The 25465-nt window shown below is 52.8% G+C and overlaps 1 protein-coding gene across 1 annotated transcript in view; it reads left to right on the top strand.

Moving 5' to 3' along the window:
- Positions 1 to 25465, top strand: part of LOC115271331 (IgGFc-binding protein-like) — an 88143-nt gene that overhangs the window by 9175 nt on the left and 53503 nt on the right. Inside the window, exons 2-5 of the mRNA XM_029913125.1 lie at positions 1768 to 2123; positions 6479 to 7052; positions 7496 to 8073; positions 8485 to 9055. Of these exons, the coding sequence (XP_029768985.1) occupies positions 1768 to 2123; positions 6479 to 7052; positions 7496 to 8073; positions 8485 to 9055 (2079 nt within the window). The remainder of the gene's footprint in view (positions 1 to 1767; positions 2124 to 6478; positions 7053 to 7495; positions 8074 to 8484; positions 9056 to 25465) is intronic.

The raw sequence follows: 25465 nt of genomic DNA, 5'->3' as shown, positions 1-25465 counted from the left end.
CAATATTGGGACATTGTGTCGCTAGGTGTCCCCATTCTCCACATGCGTAACACCTATAAGAGGCTCTAGGTGCTCCTCTGTCTCTTGGGTTAGGGGTCTTTGCCCTGTGGTTCCCCCCGCTCAGGCTATTCCCCCCACTTCTGGGTTCCCGGCTGCTCTGTGGCCACTACCCTCTTCCACCTGGGGCTCCCCGGATGCTTGGTTGTCTGACCTTCCAGGGTTGGGGCCGGGTACTTGTTTCCGGAGAAGACTTCTCTGGGTAGTCGGGACAGCTCTCGGGCTGCCATAGTCTCTCCACCAAGGTGATCACACCATCATCACAATGGATAGATACAGAGAGGGTGACAGAAAGATATAGTAAGTGATGTGGTGAGATAGCTGGACAGATAGCTATAGAGGAGACACTAGATATTTAGATAGATAGTTGAGGGAGGATAGATAGATGTGTGGGTGGGGAATAGATACATAGTGTGATACAGCATGGCCAGAGGGCAGCAGGAGAGGGTTAGAAGGGAGCCTTATTCCCTGTAGAGGGAAGAAAGTTTGCTATAGATTAATTAGAGCACCTGAAGCCAATTAGAGCCCCTGAAGTCAGTCACCTGATAAAAAACCCCTGCTTCAATCAGACAGGGGAAGGAATTGGAGCAGAGAGGATTGGTGTTGGAGCAGAGAGCAGTTTGGAGGGAAGCAGAGGACAGGTTGGAGAAGTGCTGCGGTGGGCTAAGAAGACCAAGACCCTAGGTAAAGGGGTACCTGGCTTGTGCAAAGGGAGGGCAGGAAGCCCCCCACAAGCTGAAAGGCAGGAGAGGGAAGTAGCGCAGGGGAAGGAATCACTAGTTCAAGTGGTTTACCACTATCCCTATGGCCCCTGGCCTGGGACCCGGAGTAGAGGGCAGGCCCGGGTCCCTCCCTCTCCACTCCCCTCCTCTAGGACACTAGTGGGGCAGTTAACATTCCAGTTCAGGGGCAAGAAATGGTGCTCTGAACCCCCACCCCCAAGAAGAGAAAGCGCGAGACCCATCATAGTAGTGCCAGCAATTTGCCACAATAGATATAGAGGGCGGAAGTGGGGATAGAGGGGAGTGTGGGGGATAGATAGATTGCATTTTCACTCCACAACTGCCCCTCTTACCCTCTTCATCCCAGCCCTGTCCCCTTCATCGCTTTCTCTTCACTTTTCATACAGCTGAAACCTCCTAAGTAAACCCACTCAAATAAAATAATAATTAATAACAATCATGGCCCTGACATGCTGACTGTTATCATCTTATTCACTCTGCTTGTACATTACCTACCCAGTGTCTATCTCAAATGTAAGCCCCTTTGGGCAGGGACTGTCTGCTAATAATAGAATATCAGGGTTGGAAGGGTCCTCAGGAGGTCATCTAGTCCAATCCCCTGCTTAAAGCAGGACCAATCCCCAGACAGATTTTTGCCCCAGATCCCTAAATGGCCCCTTAAGGATTGAATTTACAACCCTGGGTTTAGCAGGCCAATGCTCAAACCACTGAGCTATCCCTCCCCTAGATTTACACAGCACCTAGCACAGTGGGGTCCCATTCTCAGATGGGCCTTAGGCACTACCCTAATAACCATGATTAATTTAAAAAAAAAGGAAGGTAAGAATGATCGATCATCTTGTCCATTTCACAGACAGGCTATGGGATTCTGTTGAGACTCAATTTAATTCAGATTTTTTCCACCATCCCTCAGCCCTTCTCTGCTTCTAAATATAACTGATTAGTCTGTTGTTTCTTGTCTTTCAAGTGTCTTTCTGGATAGATATTCCGACGCCATCCTGCAGTGTGGTCCTCTGCAAGGAAGGAACAGTTTGTAAGATGGTAGATGGGGAGCCAGAGTGCTTGCCAGTTTCTGCGGCCACGTGCTGGGCTGGGGGTTACTTGCATTACCACACATTTGATGGACGGCCGTATGACATCCATGGCGCCTGCACCTACACCGTGGCCAAGACCTGCGGGTGTGACTGCGACCCACACTCCTTTGACATCACGGCTGAGAGTGGAAACAGGGGGAACACGCAGGTCTCATACATTGGGTCGGTGACCATCCAGGTGGATGGCATTACCATCACAGTGGCCAGGGCAGAGGTCGGCTTTGTGAGGGTGAGTACTGGGTGCACCTCTCCACCCCGCTGCTATGCACAATTCCCCAGTGTGGCACTAGCGGGTGCTGTGTGGCAGGGAGTGGCGTGGGGGAGGGGTCAGTCGGGGGCACTGTACTCTCAGAGTTGCACTGACCCATGATACCACAAGGTGCTGCGCTGAGAGGAGAGGAGTGGGTGACTTGGTGTGGGGAGGTGTCTTCTCTGTCACAAGCACATGGGATCTGCTGTACTACGCCAGATAAATAGTAGACCTGAGGACTTTGGGCATTACATCTCCCTTGGCGCGTCATGCAGGTGCAGGGCCAGTACCCCAGCTATTGTGGGCAAATCCCAGCTCCGCTGAGTCCATTCTTCTGCAAGTTCCCTGGTAATTTCTAATGTAACAGGGATCCCTCTGAGACCCCACCTGAGGAGAATCCCCACTCCTGGATCCAGGAGGATGTTGCCTCAGCTCTAAGATATGGGGAAACTGAGGCACATCTAGGCAGGTAAGGGGCTCTGCTTTACAAAGCCTGCTCTAACTGAGGTGCCTCAGGGGCCCTGGAACATTCTAGACATCTCCTTGAGACCTCTTGCCCCTCAAGTGCTGCTCCTAATGGCTCCAACTGACATGGCCCCCTCCCCCACAGGAGGTGCTCCATAACGGCTGTAACTGACACAGCCCCCTCCCCTGATGGAGCCGCATGCTAACAGCTTTAACCAACATGGCTCCCTCCCCCACAGGAGCTGCTCCCCAATGGCTCTAACCGACATGGCTCCTTCCCCTGCAGGAGCTTCTCCCTTATGGCAATAACTGACACAGCCCCCCCGCCCCCCAGGATCTGCTCCCTAAGGCTCTAACTGACATGGCCTCCTCCCCACAGTAGCTGCACCCCAATGGCTCTAATCGACATGGCTCCCTCCCCTGCAGGAGTTGCTCCCTAACGGCTCTAACCAGTGCGACCCCCTCCCCTACAGGAGCTGCTCCCTAACAGCTGTAACTAATGCGGCCCCTCCCCCTCAGGAGCGGCTCCCTAATGGCTCTAGCTGACACAGGCCCAGCATTGCCAGTCTTGTGTTTTCTTCACAAGTGCCGGGGTTTCGCTGGGGGCCGGGGCTCGTCTGGTGATGGCACAAGAAGCTCCAGCCCTAGGGTTACCATATTCAAACATTTAAAAAAGAGGACACTCCATGGGGCCCCAGTCCTGCCCCCGGCCCTGCCCCAACTCCGCCCCTTCCCCGCCCCAACCCCACCCCTTCTCCGCCCCCATTCCAACCCCTTCCCCAAAGTCCCTGCCCCAACTCTGCCCCCTCCTCTGAGCACCCCGCATTCCCCCTCCTCCCTCCCGCTCTGATCTTGGTTGGGGGTTGCTAAGTGCTTCCCTGCTCCCTACTCGCCCCACAGCCCCTGCAGCCTCTATGCCCTTGCCTGCCCTGCTCCTCCTCACCCTGCAGCCTCTGCACCCCCCCCCTGCCCCTGCAGCCTCTGTGCCCCCTGCTCCCCACTCGCCCTGCAGCCTCTGTGCCCCCTGCTCCCCACTCGCCCTGCAGCCTCTGTGCCCCCTGCTCCCCACTCGCCCTGCAGCCTCTGCACCCCCTGCCTGCCCTGCCCCTGCAGCCTCTACACCCCCCCGCCCCTGCAGCCTCTGTGCCCCCTGCTCCCCACACACACACCCCCGCCGCCTGCCCTGCTCACCGGGCAGAGGGAGAAATGCGGGCTCCACGTGGACTCAAACACTTCCGAGCTGCTCTGTGGGGGAGGAGGGGGCGGGGGAGGGGGAGGGACTCTGGCTGCTAGAGGCCCTAGTGGCTGCGAGCGGCTTTCAATCAGGCCAGGCGTCCAATCAGCCGCGCCGCACTCCGCAGGAGGGGAAATCCCGGACATTTCTACTTCATTAGAAATCCCCCCCGGACGGCCATTTAAGGCTGAAAAAGCCGGACATGTCCGGGGAAACCCGGATGGATGGTAACCCTATCCAGCCCCCTGGCGAAGTCCAGCCCTGCTGGAAGCCAGCAAAGTTGCTCCTCTCCGCTCACCGCTCTGATTCGGGGGAGCAAAGAGCCCTGCTGCCCAGGGTGGTGCCGCTCCCTCCCTTCCCCTGTCCCATGAGCAACGGGACGGGACAGCTCCTATTCTCCTCCCCTCCTGCAGCATCCCAGAAGGAGCAGAGGAGAGGCTGGGGGGGGGGGGGGGCTGAATTGTGCAGGCAGGAGTCTGGGACTGATGAGGTGGGGGCGGGGGCTGGGCAGGGCTGGCTCTACCATTTTTGCTGCCTGAACTGCCACAGCAAAAAAGCTCAGACTCTGCCACCCCAAGAATGGACAGAATGTGCCCCTTAGCATGTGCTGCCCCAGGCACGTGCTTCCTCCGCTGGTGCCTGGAGCCGGCTGTGGGGCTGGGGCTGAACTGAGGGGGGACTGATGGAGATGGGGGCTCAGGTGCTGAACTTGGGGGATAGCTCAGTGGTTTGAGCATTGGCCTGCTAAACCCAGGGTTGTGAGTTCAATACTTGAGGGAGCCACTTAGGAATCTTGGGCAAAATCAGTACTTGGTCCTGCTAGTGAAGGCAAGGGGCTGGACTCCATGACCTTCCAGTTCTATGAGATAGGTATATCTCCATATATTTAAACATAGGGGAGCTGTACTGCTGGGGTGGAGAATGAGGAACTGAACTGGGGGTGTTGGACTGATGGGGATGTGGGGCAGGGGGCAGGACCAATGGGGAGGTTACTGAGGTCCCTGAACTGATAGGGTAGGGAATGGGTGCAGAGAGAACAGAAGGGAGGGACTGGGGGACAGGATTAATTACTGCACAGGGGACAGGCAAATGTGGGGGTGACAGCTCCTGCAACAGGGACCAAAATCCCCTTCCCCTATAAATTGAGGAGAGTGGGTAACATGAATTGTCACAGACACGCACTGAGGTGGGTGGAAGAGTTCTAACATCAAAAGACAGGCCGCAAATCACAGTGCAGTCCTTTTAAAAGAAGCTCTTTATTTCTTGGGGCCAATCTCATGAGTTTTAGGGTCTGACTCACGATTTTTGATCTCTTGAGATTGGCAATACCATAGACCCCTCCCCCACAGGGGTGGCTCCCTAACGGCTCTAACCAGAGCCGTCCCCCTCCCCCATGGTTGGCCTCACCAATTCCTAGTCTTAGTCCTTTTGAAATCCCAATGAAATAGTTTTCTTCAGTATTTGCCAATTTGTCACAGTCAAAAGGCTTTGAAGAGATGGTCCAATTTCAATGATGTTCTGATGGAAACCATGCAAATTCCAAAACCCACCTGGTTTTCTCCCAGATTGCTGACCTGGCTCTTTGGCATCTTGCCAGCAGGACTGCCTCAGAGCCAGATCTCCATTTCCCTTCAGAGAAAATTTTGCAATTGATTAGATTTATTCTTAATTGGGACGGAACCAATTTTCAAAATATTGAAATCCTCCACCATAAAGAATTACTTTTCTCCAGCCAGTTCTATCTAACATGATGCTATAAACTATTTCTGGCTCCGATTTGGGACCAGATTCAGTGAAAATTTTGGATGGGGCCCATTGCTAATCTGAGCAGAAGTCAGAATGAAATATAAATGACAGACTAAGGTATATCTCCATATATTAAATATTATATATCTCATAGAACTGGAAGGGACCCTAAAAGGTCATTGAGTCCAGCCCACTGCCTTCACTAGCAGGACCAAGTACTGATTTTGCCCCAGATCCCTAAGTGGCCCCCTCAAGGATTGAATCATAGAATATCAGGGTTGGAAGGGACCTCAGGAGGTCATCTAGTCCAACCCCCTGCTCAAAGCAGGACCAATTCCCAACTAAATCATCCCAGCCAGGGCTTTGTCAAGCCGGGCCTTAAAAACCTCCAAAGAAGGAGACTCCACCACCTCCCTAGGTAACGCATTCCACTGCTTCACCACCCTCCTAGTGAAAAAGTTTTTCCTAATATCCAACCTAGTCCTCCCCCACTGCAACTTGAGACCATTGCTCCTTGTTCTGTCATCTGCCACCACTGAGAACAGCTGAGCTCCATCCTCTTTGGAACCCCCCCTCAGGAAGTTGAAAGCAGCTATCAAATCCCCCCTCATTCTTCTCTTCTGGAGACTAAACAATCCCAGTTCCCTCAGCCTCTCCTCATAAGTCATGTGCTCCAGACCCCTAATCATTTTTGTTGCCCTCCGCTGGACTCTTTCCAATTTTTCCACATCCTTCTTGTAGTGTGGGGCCCAAAACTGGACACAGTATTCCAGATGAGGCCTCACCAACCCTGGGTTTAGCAGGCCAATGCTCAAACCACTGAGCTATCCCCCTCCCCCTGACTAGTGCCATTGATTGTGACCTTTGCCCTTTCTTTCTCACCATGAAGGTGAATAACACCAGGGCCCACTTACCCATCTCCCTCAACAATGGGGCCCTTCAGCTCTATCAGAGCGGCACCTCCCTCGTCCTCCGCACCGACTTCAACCTCAGAGTGTCCTATGACTGGAACAACCACCTGAGGGTCACCGTCCCTAATGACTTCTCTGAGAGCCTGTGCGGCCTGTGCGGCAACTATAATGGGAACCCTTCCGATGACTTCTGGACCCCAGCCAAGGATCAGGATCCCAGTGTCATTCTCCAGGAGCAAAGCTTGGCAGTGGAAGATGAGGATCAGTTTTGCTGGCACGATTGCATTGGAGGCTGCAGGCCCTGTGCCCCCAGCATAGCCAGAAAGTACAAGGAGGAGGCCTCGTGCGGCCTGATAATCAAGGTCTCAGATGGGCCCTTCAGCCAGTGCCACACCAAGGTGGATCCTACAGTCTACTTGGACAACTGCGTGTACGATCTGTGCCACAATGACGGCTACCGGAAGGCCCTGTGTGAGGCCCTGAAGGCCTATGCGGACGCCTGCCAGCTGGAGGGGGTCAAGATTGGGGAATGGAGGCAGCTGGCCAGATGTTGTGAGTACAGATTTGAATGCCAACATTATATAAATGGGTCTGGGGGTCAGCACTCCTGCATTCTATTCTTCTCCTTAGGAGGGAGTGTGGCCTAGTGCTTTGAACAGTGGTTGGGATATGAGGACTCTGGGTTGTACTGTACCTACAGTATCTCTGCCTGTCTGTCTATGGTATTTCTAAGGTGGCTTTCACTGTGAATATATAACATGGGAGTCTGCGATAAGATGATGCCAATTTTTAAGTCAATCATCCCTTTATGGGCATGATCCTTTAAGGTGCCAGGCACCTCCTGCAATGTGATGAGCATCATTGACTCTTCTTGAGGTGAGTGGGACTAGAGAGCTCTTTGTGCCCCATTAGATATGTCCCTTTCTCTATATTTTAAATACTGCTTTTGCTTGGAGAGAACTTGTTGCTAATTCTGTGGGTCCTTCACTCCCCAGCCATGGAGTGCCCCCTGGAGAACAGCAAGTACCAGCTCTGTGGAACAGCCTGCCCAGCCACGTGTGTGGACCAGTCAGCCCCCAGCAGCTGCCAAGACCCCTGCGTGGAAAGCTGCCAGTGCAAGGATGGTTTTGTGCTGAGCCAGGGCAAATGCATCCCCAAGAGCAGCTGTGGGTGCCTGTTCGAGGGGCGCCCCTATGCCCCCAACGAGAGCTTCTGGGTCGATGAGGCATGTGGGACACGGTGCATGTGCAACGCAGCCACTAGACAAGTCGAATGCGTGGCTGCTACATGCAAACGTTCAGAGAGGTGCGGGCTAGTGAACGGCGTACGGGGTTGTTACCCCTCCAGCTATGCCATCTGCTCTGTGACAAGAAATCTGCACTATGCCACCTTTGATGGACAGAGATACGACTTCCAAGGCACCTGCCGCTACCAGCTCACGGCTCTGTGCAAGAAGGCGGAGGGACTGGTGGACTTTGAGGTTTACTTCCAGGAAAGCAATACTGGTCCTGTGCAGATCAAGGTCTATGAGACTGACATCAGGGTCAGCAATCAATTCCCTGGCAAAAGCATGGTGAGTTTCAGAAATCGCGGAAAGTGCATGGAAGGATTTTAAAAAACAGGTCAAATATTAACTGGATTCTTATGTGAATGGGGAGCCAGAGGAGAAACTTAAGGGTTGGAGCGATGTGGTTACACTTCCTCTCTGTGAGAAGGTGTCAATAGCATCCAGCATATGTGGGAACTTGGAGAGCTGGGGCTCACAGAGGAGGGAACATCAATAGCCCGTGTCAGAAAAAAGGAAAGTCTGGTTGGAGGATCCTGCCCAGTCTGGGGAGCTGGACTCAGGCAGGCTGTAGGGAAGGGAGCAGGTCAGCCCGGATGAAGATTTCAGCAGCAGTAGATGGGCCAGAGCTCTGTGCTGGAGCCAGAGGTTCCACCAGAGCGAGCGATGTTTCATATCCCATGTGTCTTGCTTTTACAGGTGAATCGTTTCCTGATTACCCTTCCCTTCAACCTCAATGATACGAAAATCACTGTGTATAGAAAGGGCTGGGCCACAGTGATCCAGACAGACTTTGGTCTCACCGTTACCTATGCCGGGTGGTCAGGACGCACCACGATCACTCTGCCAGTCACCTACGCGGGAGCCGTGTGTGGTCTGTGTGGCAATTTTAACAGTGACAGGGATGATGACATGCTCATGAGGGATGGCACGCTGGCACCAAGCCCCGTCAGCTTTGGCCAGAGCTGGAAGCTGGGCGACCTCCCGGGATGCTCTGCTGTAATGATACCACCATGCGCAAGTGTAGAGGCTATTGAAAAACAACAACGAGGTAGCAGAGGGCAGTGTGGGCTCATCCTATACAAGAATGGCCCTTTCAGAGGATGTCACAGCAAAGTGGACCCCCATGGATACTTCGTAGACTGCGTGGATGGCTATTGCGTCCTCAGTGCGCGGGAGAGTAACGTCTGCCAGGCCGTTGCTGCCTATGCCGAGGCATGTCAGGAAGCTGGAGCTATGGTGCGTCCCTGGAGGACTACGCAATTCTGCTGTGAGTCCCCTGTGTTCACCACTGCCTGCCCCATGGGGATTGTTAATTCTTGTTGGCTGGTAGATGTGGATCTAAACACTGCAGAACATTTTTAACAGACAAAGGTCTCTCTCAGCAGGCTGGGTTCAGCACTCGTAGTGGCCTTGGCAATTGCACCATGGGCAAGGGAAACACTGCTAAGGATGTAGTGTGCTCTCCATGGCCAGTCCAATCCTTGCCTTCCCTTCTGAGACTGGGACATAATCAGAGCTGGGACTCAGGGTGGCTACTAATTGGGATGTTTGTTCATTAGGAACTGAGCTGGGAACCCACCAACTCATCCCACAGAAGCCATCAGTTGGTAATGAATTTTAACCAATACTGACCAGGATTCAAAACAAAAAGCTAGTAGTGAAACAATGAAACAATAAACCGAATTAGAAGCCATCATAGGAGAGAGATTGTCTGTATCCCATCTCCTGGCCTCTGTGAGGCAGCCAGTTCATCAGACCTGGGACCCCATTACAGAGAGTGCCTTTTATTAATAAACCAAACCAAGGAAATAGAAAAGTAGGAGCTTGAATTAAATTGCATGTTCTGTAATGGTTCATTGTGCACATTGCTAATGCACTATATGAGCTAACTCTTTGTTCTAATTACAGCTCCGTCCTGTCCCCCGAACAGTCACTATGAATTCTGCAGCAGCAGCTGCGATCTGACATGCAGCAACCTCTATGCCCCGGTGCAATGCACGACCCAGTGCAAGGAAGGCTGCGTGTGTGATGAGGGCTTTGTTCTCAGTGGCGACCGCTGCGTCCCCATTTCCCAGTGCGGATGCCTCCACAGAGGACTTTACTACCAGGCTGCAGAGAGCTTCCACCCGAGCGGTTCATGTGAGGAGCAGTGCATGTGTCAGGCTGGTGGGGAGGTTGTGTGTAAGGCATTCTCCTGCGGCGCTGGTGAGCAATGCGGGGTGGTGGATGGCGTCCAGAAATGCCACCCATTTGGATTTGCGACCTGTTCTGCCTCTGGCCATCCCCACTACCTCTCTTTCGACGGGGTCTCCTTTGACTTCCAAGGCACCTGCACCTACATCCTGGCCAAGACCTGCACTGATGCCAGCCACCTTACACCATTCACTATCAGCATAGAGAAAGAATCCTGGGGCAGCTGGAACATCTCCATGGCCAAGCTGGTGTCCATTCAGGTGTATGGGATCACACTCACTCTGCTGCAGAAAAAACAGGGGCTCATCATGGTAAGATCTTCTCCAGATCCTGCCCTCTACCTCATGGGGATAAGGCCAGATGACTAGTGTTGATATAGTTGGCTTTGTCTCAGGGACAGTATGGCCTAGTGGTCAGAGTCAATTCAGCTGCCCTTGTCTTCAGGGCTAGAAGACCTGATGGTAAAGGTCGATACGGATGCCCTGTCTCTCATGGCTGGCCAGCCCAATGGCCAGAGTCAGAGTGGTGCCCTCACTTGCGGGGCAATAAGGCCTTGTGGCCAGAGTCGGTAGGGTTGTCCTTACCCAAAGGACCGTAAGGCCTTGTGGCCAAAGCCAATGGGGTTGGCCTTATCCACAGCGCAGTAAGGACTAGTGGCCAGAGCCAATGGAGTTGTTCTTACCCGTGGGGCAGTGAGGCCTAGCAGCCAGAGCCAATGGGCAACCATCTGGAGGGGGAGGTGCCAAGGACGGGGACCCAGGCCCACCCTGCTCCACCTGATTCCAATGCAGGGCCCTAACAGGGCCACTGAGTCAGTGGGGCTCCAACTGAAACATGCCGACTTCCCACAGGATTACAGCTAGTCCCCGCTGGGATACTTCCTTCAATTTCTCTTGGAGCAGTAGTCAGGGCTTCTCGGCGCATGCAGTTCCCAGTGACTCCGATCCCTCTTGGGCGTTCGTAGGTATCCAGGCATCTGTCTGGGTCTTGGCACCTCTGGCTTCCACGGTCAGGGGCTCCAGCTGCTCCCAGACTGGAGCCTGAGAGGTGTGTCCTTCCTCCTCAGCGATCAGCCCAGACTGAGCTGCTCCCTTTTATACTAGTGCTGCACTTGGAGCATGCCCAGTAGGGACGTGGGGGCATGGTTTCTTTAGCCCACAATGAGGAGTTAACCCCAGTGCGGGATGAATGAACCCCATCACACAATGTCATAGGAATGCACTTTGTGACTTGCACTTTGAGCAGAAGGTTGTGGGCTTTGAGATGGTTCTTAATTCCTGTGGGTGTTTATTCTACAGGCTTCGGCTGGCCTCCAAGAAAGCTCTGTTCTTCTTCGAGTGCTTGCTCATGTCGATTCCAATTAGGTGTGCGTGCACCGCATGCACGATCGTCAGAAGATTTTTACCCTAGCAACACTCAGTGGGTCGGCTGAGGCGCCCCCTGGAGTGGCACGCTTATGGCGCCCGATATATGCCCCTGCCGACCCAGCGCCCCCTCAGTTCCCTCTTACCGCCCGTGACGGTCGTTGGAACTGTGGAGCGCAGCTAGCTCTTCTCCACTCTCTCTAGCATTCGTTTTCCTTACTTGCTAATAGTTCTCATTAGTGATAAGTAGTTGTGAATAGCTGTTTAACAGTTGTGGTAGTTAGATTAGATTAGTTTCTTTCTGAGAGGGAGCGGGGTCTTCCCCCCACACACACACTCTCCCCCGGCCCGGTGCCTAGGCCCATGCCGGGGTCTCTGGGTTTCAAACCCTGCTCGGCTTGCCTGAGGCCGATGCCAACGGGAGACCCCCATGACTCCTGCCTAAGGTGTCTGGGGGAATCCCACCAAGCGGACAAGTGCCGCATTTGCAAAAGCTTCAAGCCAAGGACCAGAAAGGAGCGGGACTCTAGATTGAAGCAGCTCCTCATGGAGGCGGCACTCGGTCCCTTCCACTTCGCGGGACCTGGCACCGTTATCGTCGGTGCGGAGTGCCCCTGCGGCACCGACTGGTCCGGCACCGCATTCGGACTCGTTGAAAGACATGCGCCATACCTCCACGGTGCCTCCACCACCACAACGCCGGTCCCTGTCTCCGGGTCAAAGGAAGAAGCAGCCCAAACAGGTGACGGCCGCTTCCACCTTGTCGGCTCACCAACCGCCGGCGCCTCCCGCACCGCTGCCAGAGCTGCGCCCATTACCGGAGCATGTGGGACAACTAGCGGCCCCGGCACCGTCAACTCCGGCACCGCAAGGGCCGTCGAGTCCGGCACCAGTGAGCTCCCCGGGGCGCACCGTGGTTGAGCTGGGACTGCCATCTACGCCGGAGACCTTCGCAACAGCGCGGAACTTGATCGCGCTCATGGAGCCGATTCTTCAACAGCCCCCGGAACCACCGGTGCAGACGCTCCAATCAAAAGGGAAGCCGTCCCTGATGCGACCGCCGTCGCCCAGCGAAGCAGGTCCCGGTCCCGATCGTGGTCCCGGCACCCATCTCGGCGCCGCTCGCAGTCCCGGCACCGATCTCGTTCTTGGCGCCAGTTGCACTCACGCCGCCGCTCTGGCTCCCGGAGGTCTGCATCGCGGCATGGTCAGTACCAATCGGACTCTCTGCACCGCTCCCGGTACAGGTCCTGGAGCCGATCTCGCGGCCGATCTCGTCGGAGATCTCCATCGAGATCTAGATCGGGCTCACGGTACCGCTATGACTGCAGGCACTGTTTGCCATCTCGGTACCGCTCCGCATCACGCCACCAGTCCCCGGCACTGAAGGACTGCCATCACGCTTTCAAGGTGGCTTCCATGCCCAGGACCAGGGCGAGGTCAATGTAGGCCAGTGGCTGGAAGAAGGCCAGGACCCAGGCCAGGAACCCCCACAGTGGTCCTTTTGGACCCCTTGGGCATACCATCAAGCCCAAGGGGCTCCTTGGAGGGCATCTTGTTCCACCCCTTCAGAGCCACGAGTACCAGAGGCCACAGCATCTCGCCCCCCCCGGGGGATGCTGAGACAACTGCTCCAGTGCCATTGCAGGCCCACCCTGCTAACATCACTGACCTTGACCAGCAAGACCCTCCACAGGAGGACCTCACCCAGGATCCCTTAGCCCCAGGGGTATCTTCCTCATCCTCGCCGGATGAGGCGGTGGCGGGTACTACTGTTATGGGTCCTCCCCCTATGGACCTCCGCGCCCACCAGGAACTGCTCCACAGAGTGGCGCGCAATATGAACCTCCAAGTGGAGGAAGTGGTGGAGGTAGAGGACCCTGTGGTGGACATTCTGTCGGCCGAGACACTGTCTCGAGTGGCCCTCCCCATCGTACAGACTATACAGGCCACTGCCAGGACAATCTGGCAGTCGCCATCCTCTATTCCACCGACGGCCAAGGGCGTGGAAAGGAAGTACTTTGTTCCTTCTCAGGAATACGGGTTCCTTTACACACACACCCAGCCGTGCTCCCTTGTCGTGGGTTCGGTCAACGAAAAGGAACGCCATGGCCAACAGGCCCCTGCGCCTAAGTCAAAGGACGCTAGGCGCCTAGACTTGTTTGGGCGCAAAGTTTACTCGGCGGCGGGCTTGCAGCTCAGGGTGGCCAACCAACAGGCACTCCTGAGCCGTTATGACTATAATTCGTGGATGTCTATGTCCAAGTTCAAAGAGTTGGTCCCACAGGAGTCCAGGGAAGAGTTAGGAGATCTAGTAGAGGAGGGCAAGAAGGTGGTCAGAACCTCCTTACAAGCCTCTCTGGATGCGGCGGACTTGGCGGCTAGGACCCTGGCCTCGGGCATGGCTGCAGGTCTCTGGATTATCACCAGAGTTGCAACAGATTCTCCAGGACCTACCCTTCGAGGGCCAGGGTCTGTTCTCTGAAAAGACAAACTCAAGGCTGCAGAGTCTGAAGGACAACCGGGCCATCATGCGTTCACTGGGCATGCATACACCGGTAACGCAGAGAAGACCCTTTAGGCCTCAGCCCCAGAGATTCTACCCTCCCCCTCGGCCAAGGCAGGACTTCTCAAGAAGACGTGGCCGGGGTGGTAGGAGGAGACAATCTGGCCCTCAGACGGGTCAGAATCAGGGCCCTCTCAAACCATCGGCGGGGCCCAAACAAAACTTTTGAAGGTGTGCCCGACGGCGGAGTACCAGTCTCCTTTCAGGATCCTTTTCCACCCTTCTCCAACCGGCTTTCCTATTTCCTCCCTGCGTGGTCCCACATAACATCAGACCGCTGGGTCCTACGCATGGTAGAAAGTGGATACCGACTCCAATTTGTTTTGTCCCCCCCCCCACCCTCCCATCCATCTTCAGGGACCCCTCTCTCGAGCAACTCCTTCTACAGGAGGTGCAGTCGCTCCTGGCTATCGGGGCGATAAAAGAGGTTCCAAGAGAAGTGTGGGGCAAGGGGTTTTATTCCCGTTACTTCCTAATCCCCAAAGCAAAAGGGGGGCTACGGCCCATCCTGGACCAGCACGGACTCAACAAATCCATGGTAAAGTTTAAGTTCTGCATGGTTTCCCTGGGGACTATTATCCCCTCCCTGGATCCTGGAGACTGCTATGCCGCCCTCAACATGAAGGACGCGTACTTCCACATAGCGATTTACCTGCCCCACAGGCATTTCCTCTGCTTTGTGGTCAACCAACAGCACTTCCAATTCACCGTCCTCCCTTTCGGCCTCTCCACGGCCCCCAGGGTGTTTACAAAGTGCATGGCTGTTGTAGCTCCTTCCCTTCGTCGGCAACGGATCCAAGTGTTCCCGTATCTCAACGACTGGCTCATTCGAGACCGCTCCAGAGATCAGGTGCAGTCTCATGTTCAGACCACCATGGCCATGTTCAATCGGCTAGGCCTACTGCTCAACGTCATGAAATCTACTCTGGTACCAACCCAGAGGATAGAATTCATAGGAGCAGTCTTAGATTCTGGCCTAGCCCGGGCACTTCTGCCGGACGCGCGCTTCCAGTCCATAGCGAACATCGTCCGCGGCCTGCAAACCTTCCCGACCTCAACCATGAAAACATGCCTATGCCCCCTGGGACACATGGCATCTTGCACGTATGTGACCAGACACACCAGGTTACGACTAGGCCCACTGCAGGCCTGGCTATCAACAGTTTACCGACAGCTTGCACACGATAGTTACCATTCTGCCAGATATATTAGCCTCTCTAGACTGGTGGCTGGACCACAAGGTAGTGTGCGAAGGGGTGCCATTTCATGCCCCACAGCCCTCCGTGTCCCTGGTCACGGACGCGTCATCCCTAGGATGGGGGGCCCACCTCGGGAATCTCCGTACACAGGGCCTATGGTCGGCAGCAGAGTTATCCCTACACATCAATGTCCGGGAGCTCAGAGCAGTGCGCCTGGCATGTCAAGCATTCCGACAGCACATTCAAGGCAGTTGCGTTGCAGTCTTCACAGACAACAAAATGGCCATTTTTATATCAACAAGCAAGGGGGAGCCTGGTCGTCCCCCCTCTGTCAGGAGGCCACTCGTCTATGGGAATTCTGCATAGCCCACTCGATCCATCTGGTGGCGTCATTTCTCCCGGGAGTCCAGAATACCTTAGCAGACCGCCTCAGCAGATCATTCCTGGCTCACAAGTGGTCGGTTTGCTCGGATGTTATCCATTCTGTCTTCCGGAGGTGGGGCTTTCCCCTGACAGACCTATTCGCCTCTCGCGACAATCAGAAATGCCAGATGTTCTGCTCTCTCCAAGGTTGCTCCCCGGGCTCTCTCTCGTATGCCTTCCTAATACAGTGGAAGCCTCACCTGTGCTATGCCTTTCCTCCATTCCCGCTAGTCCACAGGGTCCTGCTCAAACTCCGCAGGGACAGAGCCTGGCTGATCTTGATCGCCCCAGTGTGGCCCAGGCAGCACTGGTATACCACTCTCCTCGAGATGTCAGTGGACACTCCGATTCCACTCCCACTGTGGCCAGACCTGATCACTCAAGATCACGGACGGCTCCGCCATCCCAACCTGCAATCTCTCCACCTCACAGCGTGGATGCTGCATGGCTAAACCAATCTGAGCTGTGCTGCTCTCACTTGATTCAGCAGGTACTCTTGGGTAGCAGAAAGCCGTCTACCAGATCCACATACTTAGCCAAGTGGAAACGTTTTTCTTACTGGTGCGCCTGGAATCATAAGATCCCCCCCTACGGGCGTCAATTCCTGTCATCCTGGATTACCTCTTGTCCTTAAAACAACAGGGCTTAGCGATATCATCCATCCGAGTGCATCTGGCAGCTATTTCAGCGTTCCGCCTGGGTGAGAACGGGCGTTCTATCTTCTCCAATCCTGTGGTCACTAGATTTCTCAGGGGAATGGAGCGCTTGTTCCTACAAATTAGACAGCCAGCCCCTACGTGGGATCTTAACCTGGTACTCTCCAAGCTCATGGGTGCTCCCTTTGAGCCCTTGGCGACCTGCTTGCTCCTGTACCTTTCCTGGAAGACGGCCTTCCTCATAGCTATAACCTCGGCGAGACATGTATCGGAGCTTAGAGCTCTCACATCGGAACCACTGTATACGGTGTTCCTTAAGGATAAGGTACAGGTGCAACCACACCCCACCTTCCTTCCTAAGGTGGTGTCTTCCTTCCATGTCAACCAAGACATCTTCCTTCCAGTCTTTTATCCGAAGCCGTATGCCTCTCAATGGGAGCAACAGCTGCACTCCCTAGATGTTCGCAGGGCCCTCGCCTTTTACATCGAGTGAACGAAACCTTTTAGAAAGACGACCCAGTTGTTCGTAGCTGTGGCAGACCGGATGAAGGGCCTCCCGGTCTCCACCCAGTGCATCTCGTCCTGGATTACATCATGTATCCGTGCATGCTATGACTTAGCTGGTCTCCCAGCTACACACCTGACCGCCCACTCCACTTGGGCTCAAGCTTCGTACTCCGCCTTCCTGGCTCATGTGCCCATACAGGAGATCTGTAGGGCAGCGACTTGGTCATCTGTACATACCATCGCTTCCCACTATGCCATAGTGCAGCAGTCCAGGGATGATGCGGCATTTGGTTCAGCGGTTCTTCACTCCGCGTCATCTCACTCCGACCCCACCTCCTAGGTAAGGCTTGGGAGTTACCTAATTGGAATCGATATGAGCAAGCACTCAAAGAAGAAAAGACGGTTACTCACCTTTGTAACTGTTGTTCTTCGAGATGTGTTGCTTGTATCCATTCCAAACCCACCCTCCTTCCCCTCTGTCAGAGTAGCCGGCAAGAAGGAACTGAGGGGGCGCTGGGTCGGCAAGGGCATATATCGGGTGCCATAAGCACGCCACTCCAGGGGGTGCCTCAGCCGACCCACCGAGTGTTGCTAGGGTAAAAATCTTCCGATGATCATGCACGCGGCGCGCACATACCTAATTGGAATGGATATGAGCAACACATCTCGAAGAACAACAGTTACAAAGGTGAGTAACCGTCTTTTTCCTGCATAGGTAATCCTTACTCTTAATCATAGAAGTATTGGACTGGAAGAGACCTCAGTAGGTCATCTGGTCCAGTCCCCTGCCCTCAGGTCGGACTATGTAATAACTAGATCATTCCTGACAAGTGTTTGTCTAAGCTGTTCTTTAAAACCTCCAGTGTTGGAGATTTCATTACCTTCCTAGGCAATTTATTCAAGTGCTTAACCACCCTGAGAGCTAAGAAGTTTTTCTTAATGTCCAACTTAAACCTCCCATGCTGCAAATTAAGCCCATTGCTTCCTGTCCTCAGAGATTAAAGAGAACAATTTTCACCCTCCTCCTTGTAATAGCCATTTATGTACTTGAAAACTATTATCATGTCCCCTCTGTCTTCTTTTCTCCAGACTAAACAAACCCAATTTTTTCAATCTTTCCTCATAGATCATGTCTTCTAGACCTTTATTCATTGTTGTTGCTCTCCTCTGGGCTTTTTCCAGTTATTCACATCTTTCTTGAAATGTGCCCCCTCCCATGAACTGGACACAATATGCCACTTGAGACCTTATCTGTATGGAATAGAGCACAAGAATTACTCTTCATGTCTTGCTTACAACATTCCTGCTAACACACCCCAGAATGATGTTCGCTTCTTTTGCAACACTGTTACACTGTTGACTCATATTTAGCTTGTGATCCACCATAGCCCCCAGATCCCTTTCCACAGTACTCCTTCCTAGGCAGTCATTTCCCATTTGCAGAAAGTGAAAGTTCAGTTGTGCCAGAGGAGCAAAACTGTTGATCACAGATTTATCCTGAGCTTTTATCAATCTTTAACATACCCCCTACTTCAAGGATCAGCAACACTTGAGTATGATTTTAGATGATGGTAGGGACTTGACCACCCTGGCTTGTACCAAAAACCCACATCTCCTCGAATTAAAGGCATCTCAGAGGAAATGACTAGTTGTATAAGATAAAGGCCAACTGGATCCTGAAAGTGCTAACCATCAACATAAATGACTCTGTCACCAAGAATAAATTTGATAACCTTTATGGCCGCTGAGAGTTTCTATTGATGGCATTAACCTTGTCATGGATGTCATGATCGCTGGGGAAGTGGCCATTGTGGCAGTGTCACAGGGTGCTCTACTCACTGCAGGTGGCGCCTCCTTCTGACAGTTCTGGGGATTAGCTCTCTTCCAGGTCTAATGCCTCCCCCTTCAGTCTCTCCCTCCATTGTCCTCTCTCTCTCTCACTCTGGGGCCCCTCACTTGCTCCAGGAGCTGCAACTTCCTCTTTGTGACTCATCCTCTGGCCAGTTCAGTATATGGTTGCCCCTTCCAGGGTATAGACACCCTGAACCCCCTGTCTAGGCAATGCCAATCTGTGAGTGGCTGGTAGGAGAACCTGGGCCTGCCCACTACTCTGGGTTCTGGCCCAGGGACTCTACAACATGCAGCCATAGTCTAATCAGTCCCCAGCCTTGCTGCTGTCTCCCTGGGCTGCTTTCTCCTCTGTCTCCCACAAGCTTTCTTCTCCATCTTTCTCTCTTCTGGGTATGGTCTTCCCTCAGGGCCAGGCTCCCGGGATCCGACTCCTTCCCTGGGTTCCCTCCTTCCCTCTCTAATACACAGACGGTGGCTGCAGACTTTCTCACTGCCACCCTTTCTGTTGCCATCTTCCTGACTTTATACTAGCCCAGGTCACACCCACTCAGCTGAACTTCATCCTCCAATCAGGGGTTGCTCCTCCAGCCTAATACCCTCACGTGTGGACCATCACACTAATTGGTTCCTTACTTAGCTTCCTTCGCCCTTTTGGGGCTGGTGTGGCGAGAGCACCCCATCACAGGCAGGATATGGTGATGTTGGCAAAGGTTATGCTCAAGCCTTGAGGAGCTTTGGAACAAGGGTCTTCATCATGGAAATTGATCCAATTAATTACGTAGTATCTTCCCTACTGGAAGGCAGTTGAGCATATTGAAGATAAGGACTGAGACCTTGAATGGGATTTGATGTTCTGTGGGGGGCCAATGTAGGGAGCGGAGGAGAGGTGTGATGTGTTCACAGTAGTCAGCGCTTCTGAAGAGATAGCTCAGTGGTTTGAGCATTGGCCTGCTAAATCCAGGATTGTGAGTTCAATCCTTGAGGGGGCCACTTAGGGATCTGGGGCAAAATCAGTACTTGGTCCTGCTAGTGAAGGCAGGGGGCTGGACTCGATGACCTTCCAAGGTCCCTTCCAGAAATAGGATATCTCCATTAATTTAAAGCATTCTGCACCAGCTGGAGTAAGAGCTGAAGGCTCTTTCCACAGGTATATCACTTGTTGCAATCCAGCCAAGAGGCGACAAAGGCGTAAATAACTGAAGCCAGGTTATCCTCTGCCAGGATGGGATGGAATCTGACAGCCAACTGGTACTCCAGGCGAATTCTGCAGTGTAGTGGCTCAGTGTGGGGGTCCTCCCACTCTGGGTCCTCGGGAGGCCACCCAGCCTCACTACATTACTGATACGTCTGCCGCCGTGGGGAATGAAGCGGCCTCCGCTCATAGCTGGGTCCCAGGCCTGTGCTCAGGCTGGGCGAGAAACAAACAGTCAGTTAGCCCAGGCCCTCAATTAAGGCGGGGCAGAAAAGAGTCCGTGGCTCAGGTTTTTGGTCTGAGGAAGGGGAGACTGACACCCCCCAGGTTGGGGTGGCAGGGGGGTCGCAGGCCCACCCGCTCCACTGCGTCCCGTCCCAGGGCCCTGACAGTGACAAAGCGCTTTGTCACTGGGTCAGCAGGGATCCACACCGCAACATGCTGACTCACCCTCTGTCAGCATTGCGGCTAGACAGGGGTCTGCTACCCCTGGGCCGCTTCCATACTCCCCTTCTTGGTATACCCTGTTGCTGTGAGGAGGAGTCGTGGTTGACGGCGGCTTCTGGGACCACAAGCAAGCGGTCTGGGTGGTCCGGGCCAGTTGTCTGCTTCCTCCAGGTCTGAATCAGCTAGCGCCCCCGGTGGCCCAGGCCAGTCCTCTGCTCCCTCGGCACCCTCCGCCGCGTCCCAGCTCGGGAGGCCACAGGAGGCGGCTGGTCGCTCTGGTGGTGGCCTCCCTACTAAGCTTTCTGGGCCACCTTCTATACTTCCTGCTCCTCCCACCCACTTCCTAGGGGAGGAGCAACCAGGCCCTGGTTCTCCCCACCAGGGCTCAGTGTGGGGGTCCTCCTAATCCGGGTCCTTGGGAGGCCACCCCGCCTCACTACAAGTGCCAAAAAATTAAAAATTCTGAACACAATATTTTATAATCCTAAAAAATTCTGCATATTTATTTGTCAAAATAACACTATATAATCATACCAGTTTCAATTATTTTGGTAATTTCAAAATATCTGTCAGCAAGTATGTCTGTAACAATACAGACACACACAAAAATTCCACCAGAAGTAGAAAGTTAAAGAAACCCCTACGACAATCCAGTATCCTGTTTCTCTGCCCCCTCCTCTCCCCCAGAGCCCAACCACAGGGCCCCCCCAGCCCAGACACCCGCACCTCCTACCCCTCAGAGCCCAGGGATCCAGAGGGAGAAACAGCCTGATGCTGGGTTCCAGACTTGTATGGAGTTTCCTGCACACCTCCTTCCTTAAGAGCATGCTGAGAACTGGGAAGCCTCCAGCTCCCTCCCACTCCTCCTGGTCTTCTATTTGTGAGCTGGGCTCTGCTGGGTCCAGTGGCCCCTAGTGGCGCCCAGCAGCTCTGCAGCCCATTTCGGGGGGAGGAAGGAAATTCTGTGCACACATTAATTTCTGCACAAATTCTGCATTGCGAGTGGCACAGAATTCCCCCAGCAGTAAACTGGAGACGGTAGAAAGCATCACTCATGGGTGTTGCTATATGAGAGCTTCTGTTGGGCAAGCTGAGCGTCCTGCAGCTCAGATGCATCTTCTCTGCCTCTCTTCTTGATTCATACCCCATATTTATTAATATTAATTACCTGGGAAACCTCTCTACATACCTAATATTTTGCAAACATGGGATGAAATTCCTCCCCTTGGGAACTCCATTGGCCTCTCTGTTGAAGAATCTGTCCCATGATCAGTTCCCCTGAGAAGCCTGTAGTTTACCTTGGAACAAATAGAACGTGACATATTGGAAATTGGTCCAGACAGGAGAGGGAGGGAAATGGTAAATGGAGAAGGATTCATGAGAAAAGTGGGGTTTAGGAAAGAGGGGGTGATGGAAAAGAAGTGGGAAATTATTTTGAGTGCAGGGGTTGTCATGATAAGAAGGTGTGAGCTAAACATGGGTGGAGGAGATAGGGATGGAAAAGAGAGAGGATCAGGAGGGAGGCAGGTGGGTGGATAGGGAGATGAGAGAAGAGATGTAGGCCAGGTAACAATGTCACGAGCTTGGAAGATGAGGATAAGTCATTCCAAAGTGAAATCTGGAGTCATGGGTAATTTTGGGTTTAGTCCATGGTGTGAGCGAGAGCAGAATCTGAAAACGCGTTGTCCCCACCCCTGCCCAGTATCCACTCCGCCTTCTCACAGTGGAATGCTCTGTCTCGGACAGGTGGATGGGGTGTTCCAAAACCTCCCGGTGATCACGGCCAACAGGCGGCTCCAAGCATATCAGCATGGTACTAACATCCTGGTGCAAACTGACTTTGGCCTCATTGTGAGTTACGACCTGGTTTACCAGGCCAGAGTCACCGTTCCACAACGATACCAGGGCCACACATGTGGCCTGTGCGGGAACTACAGTGGACAGCAGGACAGCAAGCTCCTGCTCCCCAATGGCAGGACAGCCTCTGATGTGGCAGCATTTGGCTCTGCTTGGGAAGTCCAGGTCCCAGGAGCATCATGTGTAGACAGATGCGCTGGGAACAGCTGTCCAGTTTGTGAGGAGAGGAAGAAGGACGTCTTCAAACAGCGCCACTACTGTGGGTTGCTCACAACCCCTGACAGCCCCTTCACTGCCTGCCACGGCACGGTCAGCCCCAGTGTGTATTTCAACAACTGCCTGTATGATCTGTGCCTCAGCAATGGAGATGCACAGGCTCTGTGCCAGAGCATGCACAGCTACGTGACAGCCTGCCAAGAGGCCAAGGTCACCATCCCGCCCTGGAGGAGCGCCTCCTTCTGCCGTAAGTCCGTGATACTGATGGAGCTCAGGTAGCCAAGGTGCGCTGGGTGCGGAACAAAAGGGGAGAGGGAGACAGCATTTACGGGAACAAAATTCCGGACTTCTGGGATTCTTTATAGACTCTTTCAGTGTGAATCAACAACCTCAGTGTCCTTGTCCTTTCCTTCCTGTGCTGTTCTCCTATCCTTTATGTCTCTCTCCCTCTAGCCTGTGGTATGACATCTGTCTAACCAATAATTATTCCTCTCTCCATTTAAGCTGTGACCTGCCCTGCCAACAGCCACTATGAGGTCTGTGCTGACCTGTGCACTGTCACCTGTGCTGGAAACATCATAGATTGCCCGGAGACCTGTGCCGAAGGCTGCCAATGTGACGAGGGCTTCTTCTTCGATGGCCAGGGCTGTGTGACTCAGGAGAGCTGTGGATGCTTCGAACAGGGGAGATACTACAAGGTACAGCCGCAAGTGGACTGGGTCTGATTTAATTTTTGCTTTATACACATCTTAAATCCTACACTAGTCAGGGATAGGGTTTGCTATAATGGATCAGAGCACTGGCCCATCCAACCTGGCATCCCAGCTCTGCTAGTACTCAATGCCCAAAGTTCCAAAAAAGGCAAGAAGATTAAACGCACTTTGCTTGTTATGGAGAAACTGAGGCACGGAGAGGGGCAGTGACTTGCTCATGGCCACACAATGAGTCAGGAGCAGAAGGCAGAATGGAACCTAGGGGGTGTTCCTGGCTGTCAGACCAGCACTTAACCCATTAGAATAATAGAATCATAGGGCTGGAAGGGACCTCGAGAGGTCATCTAGTCCAGTCCCCTGCACTCATGGCAGGACTAAGTATTATCTAGACCATCCCTGACAGGTGTTTGTCTAACCTGTTCTTAAAAATCTCCAATGATGGAGATTCCACAACTTCCCTAGGCAATTTATTCCAATGCTTAACCACCCTGACAGGAAGTTTTTTCTTAATATCCAACCTAAACCTCCATTGCTGCAATTTATGCCCATTGCTTCTTGTCCTATCCTCAGAGGTTAAGAAGAACAAGTTTTCTTCCTCCTCCTTGTAACAACCTTTTATGTATTTGAAAGCTGTTATCATGTCACCTCTGTCTTCTCTTCTCCAGACTAAAAAAACCCATTTTTTCAATCTTTCCTCAGAGGTAACGTTTTCTAGACCTTTAATCATTTTTGTTGCTCTTCTCTGGACTTTCTCCAATTTGACCACATCTTTCCTGAAATGTAGCACCCAGAACTGGACAAAATATTCCAATTAAGTCCTAATCAGTGCAGAGTAGAGCAGAAGAATTATTTCTTGTGCCTTGCTTACAAAACTCCTGCTAACACATCCCAGAATGGTGTTAGCTTATTTTGCAACAGGGTTACACTGTTGACTCATATTTAGCTTGTGAACCACTATGACCCCCAGATCCTTTTCCATAGCACTCCTTCCTAGGCAGTCATTTCCCATTTTGTATGTGTGTAGTTGATTTGTTCCTTCCTAACTGGAGTACTTTGCATTTATCCTTATTGAATTTCATCCTCTTTACCTCAGACCATTTCTCCAGTTTGTCCAGATCATTTTGAATTATAATCCTTTCCTCTGAAGCACTTGCAACCCCTTCCAGCTTGGTATCATCCACAGACGTTACAAGTGTACTCTCTATGCCATTATCTAAATCATTGATGAAGATATTGAACGAACTGGACCCAGAACTGATCCCTGTGGGACCCCACGCATTATGCCCTTCCAGTATGACTGTGAACCACTGATAACTACACTCTGGGAATGGTTTTCCAACCAGTTACGCACCCACCTTATCGTAGCTCCATCTAGGTTGTATTTCCCTAGGTTGTCTATGAGACGGTCATGCGAGACAGTATCAAAAGCCTTACTAAAGTCAAGATATACCACATCTACTGCTTTCGCACGATCCACAAGGCTTGTTATCCCATCAAAGAAAGCTATCAGACAGCCTTTAGACAGAGAAATAATGTTATGACACAATATGCACATTCACACACCTCACCACACAGCTCTGAGTTTAGCACTGCCAGAAATATTATAAATAATTGTTTCCAGTTCCATTGCAATATTTCCCCTTTTCCAAACGTCCCCTTAGCCTAGTGAGGCGGTCCTGATGAATGAGTGCCAGCAAAGCTGCACATGTGTTCCCACCCGAGGGGTGACCTGCGAAGCCCACAGCTGCTCCAGAGGAGAAACCTGCCAGATCAGAGATGGCGTCATGGGCTGCATCAGCCAAGGTAAAGGACAGTCACTGATTGCAACATGTCTGAGGGGTTATTGCACAAGGAGTGAGTAAAGTAGTTGTGATTATGTCTCCTCACCCTTTTCACTTTCTCTTCCCCTTTATTTAGCCATGAACCCTGAGCCATAATATTACAGAATTTCAATTTGAAAGATGAAAAGCCTTGTTGGGTCAGAGTGTCTGCTGCGTCCTGCTTCTGGCGTGCACAGTGGAGTAGGGTGGGCAGCTGATTAAAACCTGGGGGCTACTCTAAATGGAGCCTATTGGCTGTAGTGTCATAGGGGCCATCAGTCAGCTGGGCACTGTCAGAGCCCATCACATCCCAGCCACTCTCCTTTGCCTGCTCATCATGCCCCTCTGGGTTGCACCACCTCTGCCAGGCATTGTGGGGAAGGAGACACAGGAGACCACTTTGCTGGCTTTATGCCACGAAAGGTCTCACCTAGGGAGGGATTTCCTCAGCGGAGACTTGTGAGAGATTTGTGAAGGGTGCATGGGAGTAGATAGATACAGTGTATGGGGATAGATAGATCAATCGATCATTCGGTCCATTTCACAGACAGGCTATATTAAGAAGTAGGATTCCAAGGACACTAAATATCATCCTGGCTTTCACAGCCCCCTCAGCCCCCTTTCTACTCTCATATATAACTGATTAGTCTGGTGTTTCTTGTCTTTCTATTGT

This window comes from Terrapene carolina, unplaced genomic scaffold (genome assembly GCF_002925995.2).
Source record: "Terrapene carolina triunguis isolate 2854851 unplaced genomic scaffold, T_m_triunguis-2.0 Scaffold461, whole genome shotgun sequence".
In the NCBI taxonomy this organism is placed as follows: Eukaryota; Metazoa; Chordata; order Testudines; family Emydidae; genus Terrapene; species Terrapene triunguis.
Note: the sequence above shows the minus strand (reverse complement) of the source record. Positions and strands in the feature narration are given on the sequence as shown.